At 32.3% G+C, this 9,662-nt stretch overlaps 1 protein-coding gene across 1 annotated transcript; it reads left to right on the forward strand.

Annotated features, from left to right (window-relative positions):
* Positions 1 to 3,629: 3,629 nt before the first annotated feature.
* On the forward strand, positions 3,630 to 9,116 carry LOC126891597 (transcription initiation factor TFIID subunit 12-like). The gene is made up of 3 exons (XM_050660776.1): positions 3,630 to 4,058; positions 4,242 to 4,796; positions 8,841 to 9,116. The coding sequence occupies exons 1-3, from the start codon at positions 3,630 to 3,632 to the stop codon at positions 9,114 to 9,116; spliced, it is 1,260 nt and encodes a 419-aa protein (XP_050516733.1).
* Positions 9,117 to 9,662: the final 546 nt, after the last annotated feature.

Here is a 9,662-nt window from a genome sequence, read left to right on the forward strand (position 1 = left end):
ACGATCACCAACTAAATGGTCTGACCAAATAAAGCATTCAGCTGGAAACTCATTCTGCGAAGCCCTTAGAGCAGCTGAAGATAGAGACCAATGGAGAAACATTGTTAGGAATATTGGAAGAAACCACGATCCTCAGTAATGGGGAAACGACAGGAGAGAGAGTAGATAGATGATTCACGTTTAGGTGTGCAATACTTCCCACAAAAAATAAACTGCATGGTATGTTAATATATACGTCTATATGGCATAGGTACCACATTTTTTACGAACAATCTTTATGTGGTTATAAATCGTTATGGATCAATGAGAAATTATTTTATAATTTTTAGTACGTGTTAAAAATCTATTTTATTATTTATTGAAATTTTTTATTGAAATAAATTAATATCTGCCTAATTTGTGTCCTTCTAATATTGTTACCTCGTTCATTAAAATTGTTCTACAGTATTTGGGCGGAAGCCCATTTTTTACTGCACTATGATCCATACTATCTGCTCGTAAGTACCTTTTAGTCAACTTTATTTCCAAGCTAACACAATCTTTGAACATCTTGTTCAAATCAAAACACAACTTTTAGAAAAACTAAACGCATTAAATATAAAATATTGAAGAAACTGTTATGATAAATATTTAAATCGAGCTGTCAGATCGAATCCGGCCGATAAAAATGTTGTATGGCTTCCATTATTTCTTTATACCGCCTCAAGAACATTAAATATATTTTTTAAAAGCAATTTTATATTAGGTATAAAGAAATATGACGTTTAAAACTTGTCAGAGATATCAAAGTTTTCTCATTTTCTGCTCGCTTTCCTTTTTATAATTTCATGATACCAACAACGCTGTGTCGACACCTGTTCCTGCTTCTGTACGCAGTAAAAAATATACGTTACAACGGATAATTTACCTTACAAAGTTATAAAAGCAAAAAAACTTTAATAGTGTTTATATACCGCTTATAACATTTTTCATGCTGGTTAATTTAATCTCTACTGAAAATTCATCCAAAGTTTCTATCGAATCTAGAACACTATAAAAAAATCATAATAAAGATGTACTAGAAATAAACAAACCAAGACACGTTGAATCTTACAAGGAGCACTCCCGAATCATGATTTACAATCAATGAACTTTGTAAATTATGATTTGGGAATCCTCCTCGAAAATTCAACGTCTCTTGTAGACTAAGAGCCGCTATAGGTGAAAATTCTTAATCATTTTAGGCACGACGGGACCCTATAACTTAAATAGTAGAACCTAAAAGAAAACGTTTGAGCACTGTGCCGTCACTTTTCAGTGGCACATGCGTCTACAGTGGCGCATCAAACTTTCCACTTATGGACGGGATACATAAATTAAAAAATACCCTCCCTAATTACCAGAATTTAATTTTTTTCATTTTTTTAAAATTTATGTGATTAAGACATAAGATTCATCGTAATTTTAACCCACCACCCCCTTCTCCCTGCCCCCACCATCAAAAACTATATTTTTCGATTTTATTTTTTTTTTTTATTAATTATTTATATGGGAAATAAGCCACAATTAAAATGAAAAAAATAATTTTACTAACGTTTCGACGCCCAAATCGGGTGCTGTTGTCAAAATACAAAATATTACTGTGTTAAAATTAGAGATATAGTGTTTGATAAAATACACAAGACTAAGAAAATTTTAAATACAAAATATTTTGACAACAGCACCCGATTTGGGCGTCGAAACGTTAGTAAAATTATTTTTTTCATTTTAATTGTGGCTTATTTCCCATATAAATAATTAATCATAAAAATGCCACAAGGAAATAGCTTCAGAACAACATTATTTTTTTTTTGTGGGATGCAATCAATTTTAAAATTTCAAAAAATTTACACGCATAGTTAAGGGTTTTATAAAACACATCTATTTTTTATGGACCTGTAGGTTGAGTGTACATAACCTCAAAAAAATTTTAATTTTTTTTTTTGAAAAAAAGTATATAACTTTTTTTTGGGGATAGCTGCAGATCTAATTTTTTCTTAGTCTTAGTTCTTTCTTAGTTTTTTTTCTTAGTATTTTATCAAACACTATATCTCTAATTTTTTTCAGATTTTTCTGTAACGTTGGTCACCTTCAAAAATCCAAAAAACTGTTTTTTAAGGGGGTTTTGGGGGGTTTGAACGTGTTTTTCTGATTTTTAAATATTTTAAAGAACTCAGTTAATTCAAGTTACATATAACCTATAAAAACAAAATTGATTTGATATATTATGTAGTCTATAAAATAGGGAAAATCCCCCAAAACCCCCCAAAAAACAGTTTTTCGGATTTTTGAAGGTGGGGAGACTAACGGAAAAATCTGAAAAAAATTTAAAATATAGTGTTTGATAAAACGCACAAGATTAAGAAAAAATTAGACCGGCAGCTATTCCTCAAAAAAAGTTATACGTTTTTTGAAAAAAAAAATTTCTTTTAATTTTTTGAGGTTATGTACACCCTACCTGTGGGTCTATAAAAAATAGGCATGTTTTATAAAAGCCTCAACTATGCGTGTGAATTTTTTGAAATTTTAAAATTGATTGCATCCCACCAAAAAAAATAAAAACGAAAAATGAAGTTTTTGATGGTGGGGGCAGGGGGAAGGGGATGGTGGGTTAAAATCACGACGAATCCTATGTGTTAATCACATAGAACTTAGAAAAATAAAAAAAATTTAATTCTGTTAGTAAGTTCTGTTAACTTTTAATTTATTTATCCCGTCCATAAGTGGAAAGTTTGATGCGCCACTGTCGACGCTGAAAACTGAAAAGTGACGGCACAGTGTTCAAACGTTTTCTTTTAGGTTCTACTATTTATGTTATAGGGTCCCATCGTGCCTAAAATGATTAAGAAATTTCACCTATAGCGGCTCTTAGTCTATTGGTTTGTTTATTTATTCTTATTCTTTAAGTGCCATCAGGGCCGCCGAGAGGGCGGTACAGCCGGTACATTTTACCGGGGCCCGGCGATATAAGGGGCCCGGCATCGACCAGAACAAAGACGTAATTTTTCCTGTTTTTTTTTGCTCTTCACTTTATGTCCATAATACGTTTAATTAATCTTCGGCTATATTTAACATGACCTTTAGTTGATTTGGTGTAAAATTTTAACAGCAATAAATCACAGACTGGAGATTAAAGATATATCAGGGCTTCTAGAAGATTTACAAAAAATCAGAAATTGATTGAATAATATAAAGGGTCAGAATCTAAAGGGATCAGGTCTTCCATTGTTGAAGAATCTAAATTAGTTACCAGCAATTATGGAATAAATCCAGAATTTACATCAAATAAAGAAAAACAGAGTACGGTCCAGACAGTAATAATATACATCACGTTGTAAACCGCTGCGAAATTTATCAGTTTTTAAATGATAAAAACAAAATTTAAAATTATTTTGTTAGTTCCTCCACATTGTTATAGTGGAAACACCATGTAAACCTCGCAAACCTTACGTGAGTACCAAAAACCACATCATATTATATTTATATTAATAATAATATAACCTATAAAATATCCAAGAAATATAAATAGGACCAGTTTTGGGCCAAGATCCACACCGATTTTTGAACCGGCGACAGGGCCGGCCTTGCAACGTCTCCAAAATTAATCAAACATGACTTCGAATAACACCATGAACACTACCCAAACTTCATCTCACATCTCATATTCCAGTGTTGTTAACACGTTTAAACAACCAACAAAAGACGAAGCCATAGTTCTTTCTAGTATTGAAGGAACCAAAGTTCAAGAGTACATCATAGCCGTCGGTTCAATAGTTGGTCCACGTAACGTATCTTTCGCTTCCAGAATAGCCAACAATAGAATATGTATATATCTTTCTTCTAAAAATATGGTTGATTCATTGCTGCATTACCACAAATACGTCAATATAAAAGAAACTCAAGTAGAAATAAGAAGACTTATCACTCCAGCTCAAAGACTGATAATATCAAACGCTGATCCTTCTGTTCCAACCACGTTAATTGAACAAGAACTACGTAAAATGGGTATAAACACCATCTCTAAAATGACTTTTCTTAGGGTAGGAATGCCTGAAAGCGAATATAGCCATGTCTTGAGTTTTAGAAGGCAAACATTTATCACACCTTTAGAAAATATGTCCATTCCCGATTCTTTCATGATCTCTCATGATAATACCACTTACAGACTATACCTTTCTATAGAAGGCTTCAACTGTTCAAAATGCAAGACTATTGGTCACCAGGAAACAGAATGTCCTGATAACGCTAATACAATCACTTCTAATGCTACCACTTCTAATACAACCAATATTGACTCAACCAATTCTAATCCACCCACTTCTAATACAACAAATCCTGACCAAACCAATTCTAATCCAACCTCTTCTAAAGTTCTTCCAGAAACCTCCCAAAACACACAATATATAACAAATCTACCTTATAACCAAACAGAACAAAAACTTTCTGACAAAACCTTAATATCCACCTCTAACGATCACCCAGCATCTTCCCAAAACATATTAGTTCAGATCCCAGACGTACAGGTTTCTAATAACCAATTAGAATCTACCATAGAAACTGACGACATGTCAAGACCTACAAATAATACAAATGAAACAAACACTTTAAAAATCCCAACATCATCAACTTCCAACAAGATCAGCAATCTTACTCCATTAGAAATAACACAACCTAAAATTATTCCAAACGTCACAAAACATCTAAAAAGGCTCATCTCATCGTCTCCTGAAATCAACGAAAATACCACACAGACTGATTCTCATATCTTCACTTCTCCAGTAACAAGGAAATCAAAGAAAAAAACAAAAACGTCTAAAAGAAATTCTCGAGATGAACTTTTACTTTCCCTAGAGACAATTAAAGACAAAATCGCAAACAGATCACCACCATTTGTCCTTAACTTCGACGAAATATGTGACTTTCTCGAAAACACATTAAACGCAAAACATCCCGAAATAATCTCAAAAAACTATTCGAACGAAACAACCGAATTAATTCAGATCCTTAATTTTGTTCACGCCTATACCCACAATTCAAAATTAAAAAATAATATAACTCGATTAAGAAAGAAACTAAGCCCCAATAATTTCTCTTCCACAGAAGAGACCGATGAAACACATTCTCAGTCAGAACTCGAAAATGTCTAACCCCTATATATTACAGTCGAATATCAATGAGTTCTATACCCATTCATAACAATTAAAACTTCTAATAAAGGAAACATGCCCTAAGATCTTATGTCTTCAAGAAACTCATTTTAAGCAATCCAATATTAATCTTCAAAACTACCAATGTTTTCCAAAAAACAGAATAGCACAACAGGCAAGTGGCGGAGTAGCCATCTTTGTAAGAACAGACCTAGAAGCTAAGCCAAAGAAGATCCCATAGAATCACAGACGATGACCTCAAGACAATCCTCACCAAAAAAGTTTCATCAGTGTTAACATATTTAAAAGACATCAAATTGTATAACTCTATTTAATGTAATACTTTGTATTGTTATATCCACTAATAACCCTGCGCGGTTGATGTGGTTTTGTGTTTAAATAAAAAAAAAAAAAAAAAAAAAGAAAGAAAAACAGCGCAAGAAGCCTGTGAGATCTTTGATGATTGCCTGGGCCTAGTAGTGATGCGAGTGATAATTTTTAGCCCGACGCAATATTATTTCGCTGTAAACTATTTAATATTGTCAAATAATAAGCAATTTAACCAGAATATTTAATGCGGCCAATGAAATTTATTCGCTATTTAACATTTTGTGGACATTCCGAGATGACGATGACGAGAATATTAAGAAAAAAATTGATATATTTCGCGAGTTTTGTAAAGAAGACATCAGTGAAGAATTATTGATAGATGAAATTTTCCATTTGAGAGCGATATACAATATACAAGGATAATATTGGTAAATCTCAACTTACACCAATCTCCTTCTTTACATGCCATCTCCGCGACGAAGGTTGGCAATCATCATTGCCATTTTCACTTTTGACACTACAGCCCGAAAGAGTTCAGTTGAGCTGGATCCAAACCATTCTCTGAGATTTCTCTGCCAGGACATTTTTCTTCGCTGCGCCTTCCCTGAATCTTTCCCTGCAATTTCTCCAATAGATTTACTTAATAAAATTAAACATCTCAAATTAGATTCATTATTTCCTAACGTCGTTATTGCGTTAAGAATATTTTACACATTGCCGGTGACAGTCGCAGAAGCGAAAAGATCCTTCAGTTTTCTTTCCCGCATATAGAATGCTGTGACACCTATCTACAATACAACAGGATTGGTTAACTCGCCTATTGAGAATGATTTGGTAAAATCATGCGATTTTTAGAAAGTTGTAGACATCTTTTCCAATCAGAAAACTCGAAAAGCACCTATATTATAAATATTTTCATTATTATAAATATAATCAAAATTTAATAAAATTTATATTTGAAATGTTTCTTATTACATGCTTTTACTATTGATAATTTTATTTCTATAAAAGTTGAACAATTTTTTTCGCACTTCACTTTTTGTCGGGGGCCCGCTCATCCCTCTCGGCGGCCCTGAGTGCCATCTCGGCGACGAAGGTTAAGTACTGCCTCGCGCAACTGATCATCCAGAGTACGATTGATAGTTCAGAGAAATAAGGAAAAAAAATGTCTTTTTGGTGACACAACCCCCTCCAGGCCGAAACCAAATTTTTACATAGTTATAAACTATATACATAGTTATAAACAAATGAAGATAAAAAACGGTAAATTTTCGTTTTTTCGTCTATTACCAAAAAGTTAAGCATTTTAAATAAATTTGAAAGCAAGAAACTCATAAATCGTATAAGAAACTTCAATATGGCGTTCGCCGAATATGTGTATCCTTATTGGTTGCTTAGAAAATTGAAAAATGAATCATACATTTTGAGTTTTTATAAATATTCATAACTTATGTAAAAATTAACTTAGAACCTTCTTATTACACCTTCTTATTGCTGAGACTTCTGGTGCTCAAATCATACCCTAAATTTCAAAGCAATTGGTTAAATAGTTTAAAAGTTATTTAATTTGTTTCTCCCAAATTAATTTTTTTTTGCAACACTATAAGAGAGAAAGTGATGAAGTTACAGTAATACTTTGGATATTTAATGTAAGAAGTAGATTTACACTATAAATTTAATTAAAAAAAGATGAAAAAAAATAATTATAAATATTGCAAAATTATTTTGCAAAAACATGTGAATTAAAAAAAGAGGGGAGCTAACTTCGTCCCTAATTGTCATAGAACAATTGTTTTTGTTCCTAAATATGTATAAAAATTAAGTTTTCTAATTGTGAAAAAATAATTTTTCTACGGTAAATGGTTAAAAAGTTATTCTAATTGTAAAATCCTTTATAAAAGGTATATACAGTAAAACCTGTCATATCCGGATCAATGTGGCGACAGACCGATCCGGATATGAAAAAATCCGGATATCAAGACCACTACTTCTTTTACAGTCTCTGAAACGTTTTCTCCTTCATATATTCCAGTAATCAATGCCGTCAATAACTTTCGTCGATAGACACGTTTTATAGGTTCTATAATGCATTATTTCGCCATCTTTTAGTTCTACTTTTAGTGCGTTGTCCAACAGCAAGACTGCCTTTCTCGGTAGATTTCGGTAGATCCGGACGGCGCAGAACCGTCCGGATATGACAGGTCCGGATATGGCAGGTTGTACTGTATTTAAAATTTGTGGATTTTTATTCTAATTGTTTAAACGTAAGCAAAAAATCAACATGTTTTTGCAAAACAATTTTAAACTGTTTAAAATTTCTTTTTGTCCCTTTTTTTAATTAAGTTAATACGTTCTTCTTTCATAAACTATTCGAAGTGTTAGGTAATGTAACCTCATAATATTCTGACTTATAGTGTTGCAAAAAAAATAAATTTGGGAAAACAAATTAAATAACTTTTAAACTATTTGACCAATTGCTTTGAAATTTAATGTATAATTTAAGCACAAGAAGTCTCAGCATTCCGTGTAACAAGAAGATTCTAGCTTAATTTTTGCGTAAGTTATGAACATTTATAAAAACTCAAAATTTATGAATTATTTTGCAATTTTCTAAGCACTGCCACACAACCAATAAGGATAGACATATTCAGCGAAGGCCATATTGATGTTTTTTATATGATTTATGAATTTCTTATTCTCAAATTTGTTTAGAATGCTTCACTTTTTAGTAATAGATGAAAAAAGCGAAAATTTACCATTTTTTGATCTGCTTTTGTTTATAACTATGTATATGTATATCATAAAAATCGGCTGCAGGAAACATATAGGTTATTATTATAGATATCCATACCACTCAAAAAATTTAATTTTGGCCTGGAGGGGGATGTGACACGAGAAAAATCTTATTTCTCTGGACTATGAAGGAAAAGGGGGTCTCGGTAGGCGCCAGATTTCACGGCTTAGAAATATCAGAGACTGGACCGGCCTTGATTCAACATCTTTTTTTAGAGCCGCATTGGACAAAGACAGATTTGCCAGTGTAGCCTCTAACTTCCACTGTAGGAAACAGCACCACAAGAAGAAGAATTGACAATCATTAGTAATAATTGACAATAGTTTACAATTATTGACATTCACTGACAATAATAATTATTGTCAGTGAATGTCAATAATTGTAAACTATTGTCAAAGATTACTAATGATTGTCAATTCTTCAATAATTATTATTGTCAGTGAATGTCAATAATTGTAATCTGATGTCAATTATTACTAATGATTGTCAATTCTTCTTCTTGTGGTGAATGAGCTTGACAACAGTTGTCAATATTTGATAATATTTAAGAGACAGGTCACGTCAGAGGTAGATCGAAAGAAGCAGGAGGCGGATCGAATAAACCCGTTGCATGTCCACTAGACTCTGCCAAGTACACGAAGATCTCAGAAAAGCTTGCTGAAAAAGTCAAGATCCATCCCCAAAGCACCAGAGACCCGCCGAATACACATATGGCAAGCGTCATATGGAAAGCGCTAAACAGGTTAAGAAACGGCGTTTCACGTTCCAGGGAATACCAGGAGAACGATACCTATGACTGTGGCGCGGTTCAGAATAGTCATCATTAGACATAGGCAAATATGCAAAGTGCATATTTTGCATATTGTGCATAAAATATGCAAAGCTGTAAAATTTTGCATATTTCTATAAAAGTGTGCATAAAGTGCATATAATTTGAAATTTTGTTTGAAACTATTTATATTTTTGTAACAAATAACTTGGAAATCCCAATATTTTGTTTTATAATCTCTTGGTATTCAAATTTTTGGTATCGAAAGTAGTAACTTATAAAAGATAGCGGCTTATAGTTTTGTCCTTGAATGTAAGGGTTCTTAAAATCTGCCAGTTTATATGTCTAGGTAAAAATTTTTATTTTAACGGCCAATTTCACTTTTTTTGTTGAAGTCGAAAAATTGAAGCCGTGTCTTTGTAATTGTGAATGATTGTACTTTGAAAGTGCTTCTACTATTATAATACCTTACAAAGAGGTATTTATGGATATGGATAAAGTTTATTGCTCATTTTGTGGCAAAACCCTAAGTACTTACGAATTATTTGTTATTTTATTTTAAATATTTACATGGTGGTACAAACATACATTTCAAAAATTGAGA

This window comes from Diabrotica virgifera, chromosome 9, assembly GCF_917563875.1.
Source record: "Diabrotica virgifera virgifera chromosome 9, PGI_DIABVI_V3a".
Taxonomy (NCBI): domain Eukaryota; kingdom Metazoa; phylum Arthropoda; class Insecta; order Coleoptera; family Chrysomelidae; genus Diabrotica; species Diabrotica virgifera.